Source organism: Balaenoptera ricei, chromosome 10, assembly GCF_028023285.1.
Source record: "Balaenoptera ricei isolate mBalRic1 chromosome 10, mBalRic1.hap2, whole genome shotgun sequence".
Classification (NCBI taxonomy): domain Eukaryota; kingdom Metazoa; phylum Chordata; class Mammalia; order Artiodactyla; family Balaenopteridae; genus Balaenoptera; species Balaenoptera ricei.
Genome location: NC_082648.1, coordinates 94667215 through 94688142, shown reverse-complemented (window position 1 = coordinate 94688142; position 20928 = coordinate 94667215). Strand labels below are relative to the sequence as shown.

The window sequence follows — 20928 nt, the reverse complement described above, 5'->3', positions numbered from 1 at the left end:
GTGGTAATGCAAAAAAAGCTAATCATATTAACCGAGGAAAGATCTCTTTAAGTTTTTTTTTTTTTTAATTGTTTTAATTGGAGTATAGTTGATTTACAATGTTGTTAGTTTCAGGTGTACAGCACAGTGATTCAGCCATGTGTGTGTGTATGTATTCTTTTTCAGCTTCTTTTCCCTTATAGGTTATTACAAAATATTGAGTACAGTTCCCTGTGCTATATTACATCTTAAGTTCTAATAGTGCTTACCAAAGCAAAAAACTTTAGTTAATATATTTAAGAAACATGAGTGATAAATAGAAGGCTGTTACAAGGCAGTGTCTGCATACTGCTTTTGTCCCCTGATGCGGGCAACTATGTGTCTAGTGAACACAAAGAATACATTGTAATGCCCATAATGTTTTGGTAGCTCCATAGGAAGAAGCATATGATATAATAATTATAAACATTAGGCATAATCATTTTGTGGTGTTCTGGGTGACATCAGAATATAAAACTGCTGGTTGATGTATTCAGATTATTCTTGATTTCAGGGCTAAGTAGTTTTATTTTTTAATTAAACTTTTTATTTTGAGGTAATTGTAGATTCACTGCATATTTTTTGATGGGATTTTGACATAGGTAAACACCCGTGACACACTCAAGGTAATGAATATATCCATAACACCCCCCGAAGTTTTTTTCCATATCATTTTGCCACATTTGCTTTACTGTTCTTTCCTCTTTTCTATATTTTTTATGAACATTTTGAGAATAAATTTTTTAAATATGTATTTGTATGTATGTGTGGGTATGTGTATACATGCATATATATCATGTTCCTTTAGTCCCAAATACTTCCATACTTATTTTCTAAAAACAAGGGCAGTCTCTTATAGAACCAGAGTACATTATCAAAACCAGGACTTTTAATATGGATATTATCATCTCATCTGCAGCCCACATTCCAATTTGCCAGTTGTCCCAATAATGTCCTTTATAGCAACAGATACATTTTTTTCCATTAAAATTTTAGAGTTCAGATAATTGTAGATTTGCATGGAGCTGTAAAAAGTAGTACAGAGAGAGCCCAGGTACCCCCTTTGCCCGGTTTCCCGCAGTGGTGACGTCTTGCAAAACTCTAGTACAGCATCGCAACCAGCAAGTTGACAGTGATACTCTCAAGATTCAGAACGTTTCCATCACCACAAGGATTCTTTCTAGTTGTTTATTTATAGCCACAGGCACCTCCCACCTGCTCCTACTTCTCCTTAACTCTTGGCAACCATTCATCTGTTTTCCGTTTCTGTAATTTTGTCATTTTAAGAATGTTATATAAATGGAATCATATGGCATATGACTTTTGGGGATTGCATTTTAAAACTAAGCATAATTCTTTGGAGAGTCATCCTGGTTGTTGCATGTAACAATCATCCGTTCCTTTTTACTGCTTAGTAGTATTCTGTGGTTTGGATGTATCACAGTTTGTTTAGAAATTCACACATTGAAAGATATCTGGGTTGTTTCCGGTTTTTGCCCATTATGAATAAAGTTGCTGTAAACATTTGTGTATAGATTTTCATGTGAACATTTCTCTGGACTAAATGCCCATGAGTACAATTGCTAGATCCTATGGTAATTGCATCTTTACTTTCTTAGGAAACAGCTAAACGGTTTTTTGCAGAGTGGCTGTACCGTTTTACATTCCCACCAGCAATGTATGAGTTATTCAGTTTTTCTACATCCTCACCAGTATTTAATGTTGTCACTTTCTTTTAAAGCTATTCTGATAGATATGTAGAGGCATCTTATTATAGTTTTAATTTGCATTTCCCTAATGTCTAGTGTTGAACATCTTTCCATGTGCTCATTTACTATTTGTATATCCTCCTTGGTGGTATCAGTGTCTTTTGCCTATGTTCTCATTGGGTTGTTTATTTCTTTACTGTTGAGTTTTGAGGGTTCTTTCTGTATTCTAGATGCTAGTCCTTTGTCATATTTGTAAATATTTTCTCCCACCCTATGGCTTGTCTTTTCCTTATCTTTTCCTTTGTTTCTTTTACAGAAGAATTTATCAGTTTTTCCTTTTATGAGTCATGTTTCTGGTGTCAAGTCTAAGAACTCTTTGCTTAGCCCTAGGTCCTGAAGATTTTCCTCTATGTTTTTTGTTTTCAAGTTTTACAGTTTTGTGGAGATACATATATGGGCTCCCTGCCTCTCCTTCTCTAATATTACTTGGGCAGGGATGTTGGGATGCCTGGTTATGGCCTGGTGAGGGTGGAAGTCTCAGCTCCCCACTTGGCCTTTGCTGCCATGGGTGGGAGTGAGGTACGGATATGGCTGGACTAGAGCAGTCTAAAGTTTTCTGTCTTGCTAGGGTGGCCCTTTCCATGTTCTTTGGTTGCAGAGAGCACGCTTTTGTTCAAGCCTTTTGTCTGAACCCATTGGCATTCCCGGGTTCTTTAGCTCCAAGTTTGAGCTATAGAAGGCATAAAGGAAACCCAGGGAACTCACCACTGTGTTCTGAGGTCCCAATCCAGTTTGCTTTCTTCTCTCCACCTTTAAGAGTGTTCTTATGTTTGTTTAATATATAAAATGTCTAGGGTCTTAAATTGTACTTAGTGGGAGGAATAAGGATGAGGTATGTACTCCTTCCAGGAAGCAGAAGTCGCTAGTTTTGTTTTATGTTAATTGATAGTATTTCTGTCAAAGAGAAACATGTGTATAAATATAAATGTTCCAAGAGAAATAAATGGTACATGTACTATCTTCCAAACTTTCTGTGTTACTTTTTTGTTTTTTTTTTTTTTTGGAATTAAAATTCTACAAGTCATAGGGCTCCATAGATTTTCAGGAAATAGATATTTATCTAATTATGCTATTTGAATAGAACCTTCATGGTATCTTTTCTGGTATATAACCCCCCCAAAAATTTTCTTTTATTTTTGCCTTTGATTTATGGCAAGTTTTTAAAACTTACCCCTGAACTAGACTTTTGAGAAAATTTTCTCAAAATACACTGTTTTTCTGGCCATTATTAAAATGTAATTATCAGTTTGTAACATATTTGGTTCCAGCTGGGTCTCTGTCTCTTCTAATTTACCCCCAGCGCATGTCTATCTTAGACACACTGGCTGCAGTTTGATAGCCATTATGTGGCATGTTGTTGCTTATTGTGTCAGCAGTTTTAATTTGTTTCCCTGAATTTGCAATTATTCATATCATGGTCACCTTTTTAAAGTTAAAGAACTACACATTTACAAAGTTATTACAGTTCCACAGTCCTTTATCTGCAACCCTTGGAGTCAGATATCTATTTTAATTTGGAATCTTAGATTTTAGAAAGGAAAAGCAGTACATATACTCTCTGTTAGGGTAACACCCCTAGTTGGGCATGGACAACACCTAGTGATCGCACTCATTCATATATTTACAGCTAGATGTTTCTTAATATTCACACCAGTTATGGTGTTTGGGTCCCATTTTATCACCAAATGAGTCCCTCTTCCACCACCACGAAGTTTGGTGGCAGGGGCCGGGGGGAGGGAGAAGAAAGAAGGAAATAGTTTTCCAGGCTCTTTGGACTTCGGATTTATACATGAGGGATCTTGGCCCTGTGGAGATAGGACCTCAGCAAGCCAAGTTAGAGTAAAGGCCGCTATCTTTAGGCCTAAATTCCCCACTGTTTAACTGCTGAGGTGGTGCTCTAGGCCTGGATTTGCTAACTGTGATTGTTTCCAATATGAAAACAAAAGCAGCTCTTGGTTTAATCCTGTTATATGGTGTTGATCTTAAAAATCATTGGATTCATGTTAGGATTTTGAGTTTAATGCTGTAAAGATCAGACTAACTTTCATCTTATTTATCCTAAATCCCTCTTTAATCTTGTTAATTATGCCAGGCCATTTTCCCCAAGGGGTAGGGTAAAATATCTATATTGTGTATATATTCATATAGTTGTTTTTCCAGAGATCTCTCTCTACCAGCCCCCTCTCTCTCAAAAAGAAGATCACTTTTCTCACACAGAACTAGAGAGCCACGCATACTTCCCCGGAGTAGCATTAGTATTGCAAGGATGACATTAGTTCTGTATTCGTACACCTAAGATTAAAGTGGGTCTTGGCAAGGCCTCCTGAGAGGGAATCTAGTCTTCATCTCGGATTTCCTGAGGAGGCATATGGCACTCTTCCGAAAGGGGATATAATTTGAGTTTAGAGGCTCTTAGGATATATTAGTTGGATTGATTGTAATTGAGACACCACTCCCCTGTAGTAGAATAGGAAATCAATTCTTAAGTTTTGACCTTCACATTGAAATTGCACCATATGCCATAGGAAAAGAAAGTACATGTTTGGTCTTGGATCTCCTTGCTTCCACTTTGCAGAATATAACTGCTTTAGACCTTGTGTTCTCTGTTTCTTTCTTTATTTTTTTTTTAAGATAATTGTCAATGACCATCCTCTACAAGGCAATCAAAATAATAGATCCCAGCTAACCATAATTTTTTTTTTTTCTTATCTCTACTTTTAGGGGTGGGAAGTTTTGTAACTGTATCAAAAGTGTTACTGATTGATTCAGGAACTAGTAACCTACTGTATACCAAATGATCCTTCTTGAGGCCCCATGTGGTTACTGCTCTCCCTCTAATTGTCGGGCGGCTGTTGTTGTTGTTGGCTGCCTAACAGCTGTAGTACCCAGTGCCGTGCCTTACACTCGTAGCACGTGGCGCCTTTATGACATGGGCACAAGCCTGGTAGACTCTGTTAGTCTTCCTCTGCTTATTTCACTTATGACAATTCTACAAGGATTCCTAGATATAAAATGTATAACAGGGCTTCCCTGGTGGCGCAGTGGTTGAGAATCTGCCTGCCAATGCAGGGGACACGGGTTTGAGCCCTGGTCTGGGAGGATCCCACATGCCGCGGAGCAAGTGGGCCCGTGAGCCACAACTACTGAGCCTGCGCGTCTGGAGCCTGTGCTCCGCAACAAGAGAGGCCATGACAGTGAGAGGCCCGCGCACTGCGATGAAGAGTGGCCCCCGCTTGCCGCAACTAGAGAAAGCCCTCGCACAGAAACGAAGACCCAACACAGCCAAAAATAAATAAATAAATTAAAAAAAAAAAAGGTATAGCAAACCATTGCATTATGAATTAAAACTGACTTTAGAGCTATTGATATATTCAGCTATACTTTATTTTTCAGTGAAATGGGTACAGAGTCTTTTTAATGCATATATGTTTATGAATGTTTACTTTGCTATTTACTTAAAAGGAAATGAAAGGATCTTCTTTGCAAAAACGAGAGATGAGTCTTCCTCACTGGAAATACTGTAATGCTGACATTGCGATTGTGAGAAGTGGAAAGAAGTTGTTACCAGGATCTAATTTTAAGAATCGGAAAAATCTGGGGTCAAGAAACTCACTGTCGGTGATGGAGTGATTGTGTATCTGGATGCTTTGCCAGAAGTGAGGAGGGGCAACTGTGATTTCTAATCCGCTTTGGGGGGAAGCTCCATATCAGGGCTGCACATTCAGTGAAGCAGCCCCTTTATCATAAAGAGAATTTTAATTAAAGAATGTTCTTGAATCATGAGCAGAGTAAGCGACAGCTGGCTACACTGGGCGTTTATCTCCTTCAAACCACATTACCAGTAATTGCTGTATTAAATCAAAGTCAGAAGAGATTATAGGTCTGAATCAAGCCAAGGGGCTGGTGCCAACCCAAGGGTTCCCACACTGCTGCATTGCTGCTGTCAGAGCCCTGTTCCTATCCCCAGTAGGGATGAGTGTCAGGTAATGCCTGACAGTTCATCTATAAGGCATGAGCGTGATGAACACAATCCAAGAAGAGAGGCAGTTACATGTTCAAGACTTTGTGGCCTCGCCTTTTGGTTAGCTTTTCGTTTTGAACACGAGAGTACGGTTTCTCATTGTGTTTCGGTACTACTAGACAGAACATGTTACCTGCCTTGCACTTGAGGAGATTTGCTTTGGGATAAAAATCACTTGTACTTTCTCTGCTGTTTTACTTAATAATATTCCCTTCTTGATCAAGCATGATCTTCTCACTTTGAGTAATTCCTTCAAGAGAAATGTATTGCCCTACACTGCCTATGCTTAGGAGCTCCCCCTTCCTCCTTCTGACACAATTATGTAGCTCTTTATATACTTTCTGCTTCCTATTGAAGCCACTTATTCCTCAGATAATTGATCTGGCTTCATAAATCAGGTAATTCTGAATCTCCTTTAAATGCCCTTCTTAAATTATTGGAGATGATGCTGATGAAAATGATGATAACAGTAACTATAATATATTTGCTATATGCAAGGCATTCATATGTTAACTGATGCAATCATCACATCCACCCTATGAGGTAGGTAATTCTTTTTCCAGACAAAGGACCTGAGGCAGAGCTGTTAAAATAACTTTTCCAAAGTTACACAGCTAGAAGTGATAGAACTACAATTTAAGTCCCAGTGGTTTGGTTTCAGAACCCTGGACTCTTAATCACACAGTGTGTTGCTTGTGTAGACCAATCAGACCTAATACCCAACACTCTGCTGGGTATTAGGAATATTTTAAGGAATAAAATAGATTCTATTGTGCCTGCCCTCCTGGAGTGGGAGAGGCAGAAATAATATGTATGACAAGTTGGAAAGGATATGTACAAGTGCTAAGAGTGTATGTAGCAGGGGTCTAACCTAGACTAATCCAAAATAATTTTCAGAAAAACCTGCCTTCTTGCTTCTGCTTATATCTCATACCGCTATACCCATAGTCTTCCTTTTGATAAGATTTTTTCTGTAATGTTTTAGGGCATACTGGGGACTTTCCCCTACATCCCCTTACCAGTCCACACACCCCCTGCAAAGAAAATAACTAGCCCTCTGCAAGTTCATTGCAGTAAGTAGGGCAGGAATTCATTTAATTTTAAAACAGCTCTATTGAAGTATAATTGATATACAATAAACTGCAAATATGTAAAGCTTCTAATTTAAGTTTTGACATATGTATACACCCATGAAATCATCACCACAACCATGATAATAAATACATTAATCATCTCCAAAAGTTTTCTTGTGCCCCTTTGTAATCCTTCCAATTCCCACCCACTCCCCGCACATTTCCAAGCAACCACTGGTCTGCTTTCTGACCCTATAGATTAGTTTTCATTTTCTATTATTTTATAAAAAGGGGATCATACAATAAATACTCATTTTTACCTGGCTTCTTTCGCTCATTGTAGTTATTTTGAGATTCATCGATGTTATTTCATATACCAGTGGTTCATTTATTTTTATTGCCAAGTAATAGTCCAGTGTGGATATACCACAATTTGTTCATCATTTATCTGTTCATGGACGTTTTCAGTTTTAGGCCATGACACATAAAGCTGTTACGAGTATTCATGTACAAGTCTTTATATGGATATATGTTTTCATTTCTCTTGGGTAAATGGAATGCATGGACCATATGGTAGGTGTATAATTAACTTTTTCAGAAATTGCTGAACTGTTTCCACATTGGTTGTACCATTTTACATTCCTGCCAGCAGTATTTGAGACTTTCTGTTCCTCCATAGCCTTGTCAGCACTTGGTATTGCAGTCTTTTTCATTTTAGTCGTTCTAATAGGCAGGTAGTGGTATTGTTGTGGTTTTAATTTCCTAATAAGTAGTGATATTGAGCATCTTTTCAAGGGTCTATTTAGCATCCCTGTATATTCTTTGTTCAAGTGTCCAAATCTTTTGCCTATTTTTAAAAAAAATGGATTACATGTTTTCTTATGGTTGAGCTTGGAGAGTTCTTATATATTCTGGATATCCTTTACCAGATATATGCTTTGCAAATGTTTTCTGTCAGTTACGGCTTGTCTTTTTATTTTCCTCACAGTGTCCTTTGAAGAGCAGAGCTTTTAATGAAGTCCAATTTATTAATTTGCTCTTTTATGAATCGTGTTTTGGTATCATATCTTAGAAATCTTGGCCTAATCCAAGGTCGCAGAGGTTTTCTGTTTGAATCTTTATAGTTTCATGTTTTACATTTTTAGGTCTATGGTTCATTTTGAGTTAAATTTTGTATATGGCATAAATTATGGATCTAGGTTCATTTTTGTTGCATGTGGATATCCAGTTGTTCTGGTACCATTTGTTGAAAGGACTTTTCTTTCTCCACTGAGTTGCCTTTGCACCTGTGGATCTATTTTTGGATCTTCTATTCTGTTGCATTGATCTATTTTTCTATCTTGACACCAATACCGCACTGTCTTATAGGAATGTGAGTATTAGGGGATTCAGTAGACTTCAGAAGAGTGGTAATGAGGTATGCTATACCTCAGATAATAGCATTTGCTTTTAGCACATACTAGAAAAAAGACAGTCGTAATCTTCAAAAACCTATTTTTGAATAGTGGAATGAAGTGGAGAAAAATACTATGTTCATGGGCTGGAAGACTCTATATTCTTAGGATAGTAATTCTCCCCAAACTGATCTATAGATTCAGTGTAATCCCGATCAAAATACAAGCAAGATTTTTATAGAAATTAATAAGCTGATTCTAAAATTCATGTGGAAATGCCAAGGACCTAGAAGAGCCATAACAACTTTGAAAAAGATAAACGAAGCTGGAGGACTAACACAGCCAGATTTCAAGCTCCAATAATTAAGATAGTGTGGTGTTGGTACCAATATTAAGATATACCGTTTAATGTTATGCAATGAGATTGTGTCTGTTAGGTTTTGCGGCATAACAAACCTCCCCAAAACTTAATAATGGCTTAAAACAATGTTAATCATTTATTTGCTCACAGTTCTGTGGGTCGGGAATTTGGGTGAGTCTCCTAGTACGGGGAGGCTGGGCCCGAGTGGTCTAGGACGACCTCACTTTCAGGTCTGGCCGTTGGCAGCTAACTAACTGGTGGGAGGCGCAACTGGGGCAGCTCATCCCTCTTCCGCTTGGCTTCTTACCCTCCACAGTTCTTCACGTGGTTGGCTCAGGGTTCTGGAGAGGAGCAGGGGAGGGCCAATCCCTGTGGACAAGCACCTGTCAGGCCTCTGCTTGTGTCACGTTTGCTGATATCCCAATGACCAATGCAAGGCACAAAGCTAAGACCAAATTCAAGAAGTGGACAGAAAATTTCACCTCTTGATGGGAGGCTGTGAAATATTGTGACCATTTTTGTAATCTACCACAGAGATATTATGAGTTAGTTGAGATGAAACTTTCTGTGGAGGGTAAAAGTCTCTATTATATAAGGTAATTATGTGGAATCATTTGTAGACATATTTCTCTAACAGTATGAGAATATTTACAGTTATTTTCTGTATGTAAAGGTTATACCTTTACCCTTATCTTTTATGTACTATCTATCTTTGAAGATTTAAAGTGAATGTCTGTTGTCTTATGATTTATGGATACATTTTACCTTAGTAATACTGATTTAGAATGAAAGCGTAATGAAAGACACTTCTAACAAAAATGCTAACTCCTGGCCTCAGAGACTGCATGCCATGTCTGTCACTCCAAATAGAAGAATACATTTCAGCCATAGCATGGCACCCCTGTTATTACGCATACTTCCTTTTGTACCATGTGTCACACAAAGGAGTGTTTCTGTACTTCACCGTGATTTGCTCTTCTCTGGCAGATATAATTTAAAGCATTTCCACTGGTGTAGAAAATTCAACAATTCTCACAGTACCTTAGAACCAGTGGAAGTCTTATATGAATATTTTTGAACAGGCGTTTGACTTTGTTGCATATATTTACCCGCCTGCCTTTCTGTAAGCACCCTAAGTATGGCTTTGCTTATGCCATGCTGGTTTGTGCATTTGGAATGCTGTACCACTGCCTCAAAGCTCCCCACCATCGACCCCAATCCATCTGGAAAACTCTTACTAGCTTTCCACAATTCATTTCCAGCATTAACTGCTTGTGAGCTGTTCCTGGGCTCCTCCACCCTCAGAAATTAGATGGCAGCAGTGGTGGCTGCAGCAGCAGTTGCCTCTTTATTTTTCTCCCAAGCCATGTTGTGATAGGTATGGCATTTATCACATGGTGTTTTGGTACTTACTATTTTCTGCTTTCTCTCCCCTATTGTCAGCTCTTTGAGAGCTTTTTCTATTCCTAGGACTTCATACAGTGCTAGAGGCATCTTGGTTGAATGAATGAAGGTTAACTGAATGAACAAATAAGAGATGGTCTGTGCATGGTGATTAATTCATTTACCTCTGATTTGTATTTTCAAGTAATAAAATGCAGACCCTCCCTTTCATATACTGATGGGCATATCTGTGTAAAAGGTACTGGCTTAATTCTTTGAGAGAAATACCAAGATGAACTGACACGTCCTACCCCTAACGAAATCATCCAATTAAAAAAGTATGCCTAAAAATGCATAGAGAGTGGTAAGTGCTATAAACCAGCTACAGATAAAGCATCTTGAAGTTCAGACAAAAGAGAAATTATTTCTGGCTGGAAGTAATCAGGGGGAGCTTAATGGGGCAGATAGCCTTTAAGGTAGGCCTTGAAGGGGTCCATTTTCAGATGTGAACACTTTGAAATGGGTAAGAAAACAATATAATCAAAGACACAGAAGCAAAAAACAAAACAAAAGTCCACCTTGATAGAGGCAGCAGTGGGTAGTTGAATGTATCAATAATTATTTTTGCATTTACTTGCCACTTGGAAGACCAAGAAGTAGCCCAAGGTAGAAAGTTTTATTAAAGTAGGCATTGTGTCTATTTTTCATTCTGATCATGAATTTATCAATTTTACTGCCATCTTTTTACTGATATTACTGAAACAGCTCTCTCTCAAAACTTCTCTTGGTCTCCTACTTGCTAAATTCAGTCATCTTTTCTAAATTCTCATTCTCTTTAACCTTTCTGTATCTCTACTTGACATTGTTATATACTCATCTCTGGTATCAATTTATGAAATACTTTCCCTAGTGCAAGGGACACAGGATAGTAAAGAAAAGTAGAAGAAAGTAACACATGTCCTCTGTGTCCTGGCTTTTGTGAATAGTACACAATCCTGCTTAATCTTTTTATCCTTTGTTGCTATTTCTGCCTTCTAGAAGTGAGTATTCCTTAAGGTTCTATTTTCAGCTCTTTGCCTTGTATCAACTGTTGTCTCTTTCCCTCTTCCCTCCATCCCTCCTTCCTTCTCCTCTCCCTCCCCACCTCCTCTCTCTTTCCCTTCCTCCCTCTTTCTCCCTCTCTTTCCTTTTTTGAAGTACGTGGTTGATGTTCAGTACACGTTGTGGACTAAATCATTGCAGCCTTACTGTTCCTCCCAGACTCCTCTTGGATCTTCATTTCTAACCCTGACCTCTCTTCCGGGGCTGCCACCTACAACTCTGAGTACTTGTTAGACATTTTCTATTGGACCTGCCACAACTTCAAACCAGTTCATGCTTCTGACGTCTCTCTTTTAGCAGTGTTACCCTTATTTGGCCAGTCAACTAGACTTAGAACCTCAGTGTTATATTTAATTTCCTTTGCCCTTATATCCTTTTTCTGAACAGTCTCCAGTTCCTGTGAATGCTGTCCTTGTAATGTCTCCTACATCTATTCCTTCTTTATTTCTACTGTTAACTTGTGGGTTTTGCATTAATAATCTGTAGACTGTTTATAACCGTAGCCCCTGGGACTTCCCTGGTGGTCCAGTGGTTAAGACTCCACGCTTCCAGTGCTTCCACTGCGGGGGCACGGGTTCGATCCCTGTTCGGGGAACTAAGACCCCACATGCCATGCGGCGCACTCAAAAAAATTAAAAAAAAAAAAAAGAAGAAAGAAACCAAACAGTAGCCCCTAATTGGCCTCCCCACCTTCTGATTGTTCCCTTTTCCATTCTTCCTGCAGCCACCACAGGCCATTTTCATAAAATGTTATTTTTGTAGCACTGTTTACCTCTCAAACTCTTTAAAGATAAGGTCTGAAATACATAGCCTGATGGCCTAGGTCCTCCACAATGACCCAGACCTACTCTTCTTGTCATTTGCCACTATTCACTCACAGTCAAGTAGACTGGTCACACTGATCCCTATGTAAGTCTTACCTATTTCTAACTACATTATTTTGCCTACATATACATCTTTCTTGATCCCAGCCCCTCCATCCTCATCTGTCTATCTCAAACTCTGTCTCTTTTTGAACTTCTGTGTTATCCCAGTTCACAGCAATCTTTGGAACCTTTTCAGATTACTACTAAAATCAATTTTATACCTTAGAACAGAGGTCTTTGCAATCTTTGCCAAAGCATTCTATCCCAAAGCCTAACTAGTATCTTTGAACACTCTTGGTAGGATTGTGGCGTAGGCAGAAGGGAAAGAAAAGGAGAGAAGAAAACAAGAATGAGAGAGTAGAAAAGAGAAGAATCTCAAATATTTTCTGATTATCCAGTACTGGGTAAGTCTTGAGATCCCTAGGGTTGTAAATGGTACAAATTATACTACAGTGTCACCAACTGTGTCCTCTGGCATGAGACTGATATGGTAATCTGTCTACTTTATCATAAACAAAACTTAAATTTCATAAATCTCAAGATAATTTCTAGGTATCTCACTCTTAAATATCACTAGGTCTCTTTCTCTCCGATATCATTACATTCTGTTTAACAGACACGTTCTAGGTGTGCCAAGTGTTGAAACTTATGGTCTGAATGTCTCTGCTAGTGAGATATATAGAAATATATGAAGGGCCATTTTCTATATTCATGTTTCTAATTGATCAATATACAAAAATTTTAATACTGTAAAAGCATTCATAATACTGCATAGTGTATACTTTTTCAAATGGTGTAATTTGGAATTGTCAGCAAGTAACTCTGAGCTTATTGTGGAGAATTGGTTTTTTTATTTCTGGAATTTTTATTTGAATGAATATAATAGTATTTAAAATTTAAAGGAAATACCTAGTCTGTTCCCTCTGAGGGTGGGGATCACTTAGTAATTTGTGTTGAAAATGTTCACATATTTTTGTTTCTATTTTTAAAATCTCTTTGAAAATGGGAAAAAATATTGAAACGATGTGGAACTTCTGACCCATGCGTAGAATCTCTGTTGGTAAGTAAGGCTACAATAGTCTGCAGAAAGACTGTATGTCAGGAAAGGAGACCCTACCATTTGTAATTTGTAACATTTGTAATTTGATCTTTTGTAGTATGCTGTCTTTTGGGTGAAAGGTTCGTCTTTCTTTCTATAAATGTTTTTTAGAATTTTAGTTTCACTAAACTACTGGTCTTAAATTATAACAATTAAAAAATTTTACAGAAAGAGCTAAGTAAAAGACAAAAAGAAGTACAGGGAGTTGTAACTCACTTATTGAATTATTTTGCCATTTTTCTGAAGGGCTTATTATTTAAACTAGACCTGGGTACTGATTGCTTATCGTCTAAATCCTCCAGTATTAAATGAATTTATATTTATGCCATCATGTTAGGTAAAGCAAATGTGATAATATAGAGGCTGAGAGAGTATTACTGATTTTTAAAATACTGGTATTCAAAGTAAAATCTGGGTTTTTTTTGTTTTTGTTTTTTAAATTAATTTATTTATTTTTGGCTATGTTGGGTCTTCGTTTCTGTGCGAGGGCTTTCTCTAGTTGTGGCAAGTGGGGGCCACTCTTCATCGTGGTCCGCGGGCCTCTCACTATCGCGGCCTCTCTCGTTGCGGAGCACAGGCTCCAGACGCGCAGGCTTAGTAGTTGTGGCTCACGGGCCTAGTTGCTCCGCGGCATGTGGGATCTTCCCAGACCAGGGCTCGAACCCGTGTCCCCTGCATTGGCAGGCAGATTCTCAACCACTGCGCCACCAGGGAAGCCTGTAAAATCTGTTTTGATTCCCTTCAACTTATAAGAAGATAAGTTATAGGAACAGTGAATGCTAATTTAAATGTATTTGACAAATTAGAAGTTTATCTCTAAAGAAATAAATGAAAACCACTATCCCACCCCCTGGAGGTGTTGGTTTTGTTTTATGCCTATAATATGTATGTGTGTCAATGTGTGTGTGTATAAATATGTACTATATATGGCATATATTGGTGTGCATGTCAACCAGTAAGTTATATATGTGTGTGTATAAATATATAACATATGTAACTTACATGTGAGACACATAAAGCTTATAAATTACATATATAATTTATTGATTAACATACACGCAGACATATATGTGCATTTACAAATATGAAATTACATCCTAACCATTATTCAACAGTATAATTTTTTTCACTTAATAATGTATCAGTTACATCTTTTCACCATGTATGTATAGATCTATCCTCAAGAAGAATTTAAAGCTCCAGAGATTGATGAGACCCTCAATAACATATCTGGGGACCACTTTCAGGCTGAACTTAGAACAGTTGTTCTAGAATTTGAGTTACAGTCTATCATCTTAAATACAACACAATTTGGGAAAATTCCGTCTTCTGTGATTAATTAATCAGATATTGAACTGAGTTAACTCATGAAGGTTAAGTTTGTCAGCCTCACGGCCCTGTATGATTTATAAGTATCATTATTTCCCAGCCTTTATATCAAGAGAATCTTGGTATCAATCATATCAAGAAGATGTAATAGTGATTCAGATGCTAGTTTATAAGTATGTGTGTGGCCAGTACCGCTGTACTGCTGGACATGAAATGAAGTAGAGGGAAGGTGGGAGGGCAGAGCGTACAGGAGGAAGAAGGATTGGAGAATGATTTCATTAGAAGGGAAAATTTAGTATAAGTTTTTATCACAGAAACATCCCTATTGTTATTTCTTTATTACCATTTTAATAACTGTATAGGGGGCAAGTAGAATGTATATTATAGGCCCTTAAGGTATCAGATCAAAAATTTTATAAGGCTCAATCTCTGTTAAGAATTGACACAGCAGCGTCTCATAGTTTTAGTGGTGAGAAAGTGACACTATGGAAGGGTTCATTAAGAGCAGCTTTTTTAAAATGTTACTTCCTGTGTGGGAAGTTGCCCACAGTGTTTAATTTTGGACTGTAACATTGTCTTGCCTTTTGGTTTTACCTGTGTACTGATCTATTCTCCCATAAACTGCAAATTCCTTGACAACAGAACTGTGCCTGTTCATTCCTCCAGTGCTCAGCACAGTACCTTGTGTATAATAGATCAATAAATTTTTAAAATTATACTGAACTGATTTATTGTTGCCCCTCATGTGTAATACACTTAGAATCAGTACCAGCAATCTGAAGATAATCTAGTACATTGCAGTGGTCCGCCTAATCCCCCAGAACCGATTTAAGGTAAATGCTTCACCAAGAGATCGACCTTAAATGTACTAATAAGGCCATTCTGACTCTTAAAAGAGAATTTCTCCTGAACAATACTAAAATAAATTGCGATGACCATAAAAGGAGAAAAATTGCCCTGGGGGTGGAGTGGGCATGGTAAGAGTTAGTCTCTTACAAATGCAAATAATCCTCATGGGTTAATCTTACTAAAACATGTTATAATATTACTGGCTCTCCAAGATTAGGGAGATCAGAGTCCCTGAAACTAATTTAGAATTATTTATCATTTTGAACTTTTGAATGTTTGCCCCAAGTAGGGGATTTCTTAGGAATGATAGTTATAAATGGTGTGTCTCTCTTACTGAGCATTTATCTTTACTTTCTGCTCACTCTAAGTCCTGTTTGCTAAGAATTACTTAGCAGTTCTCTGGTTTTAGATGGGCCATTTAGGCTCTGAAAGCCAACTCTTTAACCTGCCCTGCATTGTCAGACTGACCTAACACCTGTCTGTGTTTGTTACTGCTTTTAGTATCTGTTATAGAAATATGTGTGCACATGCGTGTTTGTATATAGTGGCAGGGTGGGTATAGCAGCTTCCTAAAAGGGGAGAAGCAGCTGGCTTTTCTGAAGAGACCTTTCCACCCCCATCTTTTTGCAAGCAGCCGGAGTTAATCCTTCCGTGTTTGATTGGAACAGCTGAGAGAGTCTCTGGCATATCTGAAGGTCTCCAGTGGACTCATGTTGCCTCAGAGTTGGGGCCACCTTCCTCTTTTCTAGTGCTGATCCTGCCAGCTGTCCTAGCTTCTGTTAAAGCACAGCAGAGGAGGTGTTAAATGATACAAAAACATACAGTGTCATGAAAGAGCTCCTTTTACTGCATGTAACAGTGTGACTTCATTTCTCTCCCATTCCTTTCCACGCAGAAGGATTTTATACTGTTAATCCTAACACCTGTCTGTGCCGGAGACAGTAAGAAGGGTGTGTGTGTTCGTGTGTGTGTGTGTGTGTGTGTGTGTGTACACGTACGTGCGCACGCGTGCGCGAAGTCCCGCCCAAGAAGAAATAGAGAATACCAGTCCCATCTGCCTTTCCACGTCCTGGATTGGGAGTGTTCCCTCTGACGTACTTAAAGCCTAGAATATATATATATCACTTTGGATCCTGGATACCTTGTGCTTCCTACCGTTTTTGGTGCCACTTTAAGGAGCCCGCGATCCCTTCCTTGGCTGTCATTCTCTACCTCTTGAGTTTCTGGAGGAGTTGTCAGTTTAAAACCAACAGTAACAGCAAATCTCTAATGTAGTTTTCAGTCTGTAGCTAGTAACTCCGTTGGAGCTTTTTGTTTTTCCCTGAAAAACAGCCATTACTGTGTAGTGTTGAGTCTTATTGGGGTGAAAGCCTGGCCTGAAGCAAGCTCTTTCTTCATTACCTGAGCCAACATACCTATCTGCGTAGACTGGAAGTCAGCCAAGGATTTTTTTGGTGCTACCAGGTTCCTTTGGACAGGACAGCCAGATCAAACAAGGCAAAAGCTTAGACACTTTTTGTACTGTCTTTATTGGAAGATTTTTTTCCCCTTTGCTATGTATGGTGTATATTGTATGGATTATCAATATCCTGTTGTCCAGGTAAGCTAAGGGTTATAACTTGTTTCTAGATAGTACTTGATGGTGGGATGAAATGCTTATAAGCTTCCTGTCTTCTGACCTGGTACCATTCAGAGCATAGATTTCCCAAAGCTATTTGCTAATTTGCTGTAACAGGAAGTTTGTGTTTTATAGTATTGAGGGCTGGGCAGCGGTGGTTGCTTTCAATCCTAGAAGTTCCGAAGCTTCAGAGGTCCGTGTGTGTGTGGTTACCCACATGCATGTGTGTGTGTGTGTGTGTGTGTGTGTGTGTGTGTGTGTGTTTTAAATACTGGGCTTGGCATTATAAATGTAACATAATTAAGCCACCATATATATTATAGTAAACTTCAGGCTTCATTTTGAGTAGATGAGAAGCACAGATGGCGGTTTCCAAATGTTGCTGTATTTTTCAGATAGGTAATATACAGTAGAGGGCACTCTCTTCACACTTAACATTTTTAGACTTTCTATGATGGATCATTACCATCTTAGTTATTAACTGGTTGAAATCTAGAATCATAAAAATGTAGGGCTTTATCAAGCATATTCCTGAATAGCTATTTGCCTTTAATTAGTAGCAGTACAGTAAATAAAGTTGAAGTTAAGGATTCTGGATTCTGATTCAACCTGTGGTATTAACACCTCCATGTCATGCTCAAATAGCTTCATTTTTCTTGACTTCACTTTCCTTGTATATAAAATGAAGGGGTTGAACTAGGTGATTTTTCATATGTCATGATGCTTTGAAATATTAATTGTACTGAAAATCTAGAATAGGAAAATAAAAATGGTTAATACAATTATATCTGAATTATAGACACTACTTAGTTTCTCAGTTTGGTTTAGTTTGTTTTTATGGCATTTAATTTTTTTTTTTTTTTTTACGGATTGCCATTTCTTTAATAATTAGCTCCTAAGTTGTGGGTTGGACAGAAATGCATAGGGTTAAAGGAAGTGACAAACAAACCAGTATATCTTATTAGGTATTTTGGTCCTAAAGGCTAACCCACGCTATTTTTAATTGGATCTGTTGGGTAAGCTCTCTAGAGTAAACTCACAACTCTCGTTCACGTCGTGAGCTACCAGTATGGAGTCATGTGGGAGGGGATATGGCTATGTTTCTTTAACTATGTTGTGGGACATTGGTCTATACTACATGTTTTATGTTAACTGTATAACTCTCTGTGATTTTGAGTTATTCAAATCGAGCATATATTTTCCATAATGAGGCTTTGATATATTTGTGGGTCTCATTTATCTGTGAGCTATTTCTCTCCTGGCATAACACAATAGATTGGTCTATGCAACAGCTTAAGGCTGGATGTGTCATGAGACTAGATTAGAAGCAAAGCTTCTTACAAGTAAATATTGATGTTCTTTTGAAGAGAAACATCTGTGAACAGTAAATTTCTGAGACCCAACTAGTAAAGTAATGGACTTGTAATAACTGTAATATAAGTAGTATAAAAAAAAAGCTGAATAAGTAAAAATGTTTCCAAAGAAGATTGAGATGTTGGAGATTTATGAAAAACAGAATTGTAATATGTAAATAAGTTTTTTGATGTAGAAAATTGGCCGTTCTCCCCAGAAATAAAAATTGTGAAGTGGATTAAAGGGTTCTTGTTTAGAAATTATGACATGTTTGATAGTCTTTGGCAGGACAATTTTATTCATTTATGATAAAATGAATTTGCCACCCCAAATCATTAAGATTTAGTACTGTTAAATGTGGTGCTCAGTATTTGAAACAGCACTTTCCTGACTTTGCTCCATTTATTAGGTTTATTCTATCTGAAATTAAGGTAGCTTAGAAATGCAGGTAATGGGATATTAAAATTTAAGAGTACACTCTCCACCACATCAAGGAAGTTAATGTGATTGAAAAAGCAGTTTTAAGTTGAAGGATCCCAAACTATGTTACAGTCTTATTTCTTAATTCTGTTAGGGTAACAGGTTTTTCCAGTGCATTTATAAATGATGGTGCATTTATGATGATTGTTTGCTACCCAAACTGTCTCAACTATAGTTATAAAATTTTCTTTTTAGCTTCTATTATATTCTTGTACTTAGTTAAATCAAAGCTCTTTGTTGCATACTATGAATACTTGTGGTTCTGTACCAGTGCGTTATGCAATTGGACGTTATTGAGGACGTGATTGTACAGTATTTATAAAAAATTAAAGGTTTTGCACCTATTTTTTAAATTAAGTAGTTCTAGAATTGCTAATGTTGAGATAATGAAACAAAGTGAGTTCTCAGCATAGGGCAATTAAGTATTTTAGGTACTTGACCTTTTATTACTCTTACGGTTAATAAAATCATGCCTGTCTTAAGAGTATGCAATTGAAATTGGTTATTTTATTAGTTATAATTTTTGCAGAACCAAATCTGGGCCAAATCAGTTTAAAATACAGGCAGAGGAAGTAGATAGGGGCTTGCTAGATATGATTTAAAGGACAATGAGTGTAGTCTCCCTACCCATAAAAAATCTATTTGAGAAGCTGTTCTTGAAATTAGTCACATTTATCACCTCTGACTAGATGGTTAAAATATAACTTGTTAGGATGGCTACTGTCAAAAAAAGTAACAAAATAACAAGTGTTGGCAAGGATGCGGAGAAATTGAAACCCTTGTGCACTTGTTGATAAGAATGTACAATGGTACAGCTGCTGTGGAAAACCGTATGGTGGTTCCTGAAAAAATTAAAAATAGAATTACCATATGACCCAGCAATTGTACTTCTGAGTATATACCCAAAAGAATTGAAAGCAGAATCTTGGAAAGATATTTGTATACCCACGTTCACAGCAGCATTATTCACGGTAGCCAAAAGGTGGAAGCAACAACCCAAGTATCCATCAGTGGGTGAATGCATAACCAAAACATGGTATATACACACAGTGGAATATTATTCAGCCTTAAAAAGGGAGGAAGTTCTGATACAAGCAGCAACATGGATGAACCGTGAGGATATTATGCTAAATGAAATAAACCATTCACAAAAAGACAGACACTGTATGATTCCACTTATATGAGGTACTTGGCATAGTCAAATTCATAGAGACAAAAAGTAGAATGGTGGTTGCCAGGGGCTCTGGGGACAGGGGGAATGGAGAGTTACTGTTTAATGGGTATAGAGTTTCAGTTTTTTTCTTTTTTTTTAAATTTAATTTTATTTATTTTTTATACAGCAGTTCTTATTAGTTATCTATTTTATACATATTAGTGTATACATGTCAAGCCCAATCGCCCAATTCATCACACCACCCCCCCCCCCCGCCACTTCCCCCCCTTGGTGTCCATACGTTTGTTCTCTACATCTGTGTTAGAGTTTCAGTTTTATAAGATGAAAAGAGTTACAGAGACGGATGATGGTGCTGGTAGCAAATTATGAACACACAGTTGACCTTTGAACAGTGTGGGGGTTAGGGGCACCAACCTTCTGCTCAGTCGAAAATCCATGTATAACTTCACACTCAGCCCTCCGTATCAGTGGTTCTGCATCCTTGGATTCAACCAACCACTGATTGTGTACATGTGCAGTGAAAAAAATCCACATGTAAGTGGACTTGCACAGTTCAAACCCATGCTCTTCAGAGGTCCACTGTATTTAATACCACTGAACGGTATAAATGGCTAAGATGGTCAATTTTATGTTATGTGACAACTTGTTGCAAGTTAGGGGTTCCTCTAGTGTCGCAGTTTTTCCTGAGGCAGTTTTACTTAACCTGTCACCCATCGAACACATTGGCTCTGATTATCATTTTGAGGTGAATGGGGCAGTTGGAGGGAGAAGAAGCAGGATCTTACATTTTGGGTGGTGTAGCTGTGTATCCTGATTTGAGGGTTTAGGAGAGCCAAGTACAGCTTAAGGATATTAGGCATCTGGAAGACTGAGAGACAGAAAGTGACCTATCTAAAAGATACATGTGCCTAGAGGATGCTCAGGTCTGCAGAATGCTATAGAGTGACTTAGCCCATAGGCTGTCCACTGCTTTGTGGGCAGATGACCTTGCTGTCAAGGGGGATATATATATATATATATACTTTAATTTCTCATTTCAG

General features: G+C 37.8%; 1 protein-coding gene across 20 annotated transcripts in view; it reads left to right on the top strand.

Annotated features, from left to right (window-relative positions):
- RBFOX2 (RNA binding fox-1 homolog 2) overlaps positions 1-20928 on the top strand; it is a 266331-nt gene that overhangs the window by 144006 nt on the left and 101397 nt on the right. Inside the window, exon 1 of one of the 20 annotated variants that reach the window (XM_059936873.1) lies at positions 16406-16863. The exons of the other annotated variants lie outside the window; for them this stretch is intronic. Coding sequence (XP_059792856.1) covers positions 16819-16863 — 45 coding nt within the window. The 5' untranslated portion in view covers positions 16406-16818. Of the gene's footprint in view, positions 1-16405; positions 16864-20928 lie in introns of those variants that run through there. 20 annotated transcript variants of the gene reach the window in all.